General features: G+C 53.7%; 1 protein-coding gene across 1 annotated transcript in view; it reads right to left on the bottom strand.

Annotated features, from left to right (window-relative positions):
- Nucleotides 1–462, bottom strand: part of LOC143136537 (gamma-crystallin M2-like) — a 3148-nt gene extending 2686 nt beyond the window's left edge. The window contains exons 1-2 of the mRNA XM_076297253.1: nt 454–462; nt 1–147 (exon numbers count right to left, since the gene is read on the bottom strand). The exon at nt 1–147 is cut by the window's left edge and continues 96 nt beyond it. Of these exons, the coding sequence (XP_076153368.1) occupies nt 1–147; nt 454–462 (156 nt within the window). The remainder of the gene's footprint in view (nt 148–453) is intronic.
- Nucleotides 463–1205: the final 743 nt, after the last annotated feature.

Here is a 1205-nt window from a genome sequence, read left to right as displayed (position 1 = left end):
CATGAAGTTGGGCTTCTCATAGGCCACCCAGTGGCCCCCCATCACACGCATGGAGTTGCAGCAGGTGAAGTGGCTGAAGGTGTCCGAGCAATCACCACTGCATTCCCAGGATCGTCCCTGGTAGTTGCGGCCTTCGTAGAAGATGATCTGGAGAGGAGAGGTGACCACACACACACACACACACACACACACATGCACACACACACACACACACAGGAACAACATAGCCGTCAGTTACAGAGGAAAGCAGCCACAGGGGGAGGTGTGTGTGTGTGTGTGTGAGTGTGTGTGTGTGTGTGTGTGTGTGTATGTTCATATAAGCCCAGTCTCCACACTAGTACTGCTGATGCATTAAATGTGTGTGTGTGTGCATGTGTGTGCGTGTGTGTGTGTGTGTGCATGTGTGCATGTGTGCATGTGCGTGTGTGTGTGTGTGTATGTGCTGGCCCTTACCTTGCCCATGCTTGCGAGGGTCGTGTGTGTGTGTGTGTGTGTGCGTGTGTGTGTGTGTGTGTGTATATGTGTGTGTGTGTGTGTGTGTGTGTGTGCGCGTGTGTGTGTGTGCTGGCCCTTACCTTGCCCATGCTTGCGAGGGTTGTGTGTGTGTGTGTGTGTGTGTGTGTGTGTGTGTGTGTGTGTGTGTGTGTGTGTATGTGTGCGTGTGTGTGTGTGTGCTTGCCCTTACCTTGCCCATGCTTGCGAGGGTCGTGTGTGTGTGTGTGTGTGTGTGTGTGTGTGTGTGTGTGTGTGTGCTGGCCCTTACCTTGCCCATGCTTACGAGGGTCGTGTGTGTGTGTGTGTGTGTGTGTGTGTGTGTGTGTGTGTGTGTGTGTGTACTGGCCCTTACCTTGCCCATGCTTGCGAGGGTCGTGTGTGTGTGTGTGTGTGTGTGTGTGTGTGTGTGCTGGCCCTTACCTTGCCCATGCTTGCGAGGGTCCAGAGAGTGCTGCTCCCTGCGTGCTGAGCTTGGGTCTCTTATATGGGCGGGAGGAGGAGGAGCCTGTTGAGCCCGTGGCCTCTGATGTCATAGTACTGGACGTTACCTATTCTGCCCTCAGAGATTCTTCCCATTATGCACTCCTGCTACTGCCCGCTATTCTACCTGATGCTAGGCTTTACCTATAGAAATGTCCCAATGACGGCCCCCTCACACACACACACACACACACACACACACACACACACACAGAGAGACAGAAAGAGAG

This window comes from Alosa pseudoharengus, unplaced genomic scaffold (assembly GCF_046254945.1).
Source record: "Alosa pseudoharengus isolate Yale_2024_CS ecotype anadromous, Long Island Sound unplaced genomic scaffold, YU_APseudo_1.1 YU_APseudo_1.1_scf_20, whole genome shotgun sequence".
NCBI classification, from domain to species: Eukaryota; Metazoa; Chordata; class Actinopteri; order Clupeiformes; family Clupeidae; genus Alosa; species Alosa pseudoharengus.
The sequence above is the reverse complement of the archived record's forward strand: the minus strand, read 5'-3'. Positions and strand labels throughout refer to the sequence as shown.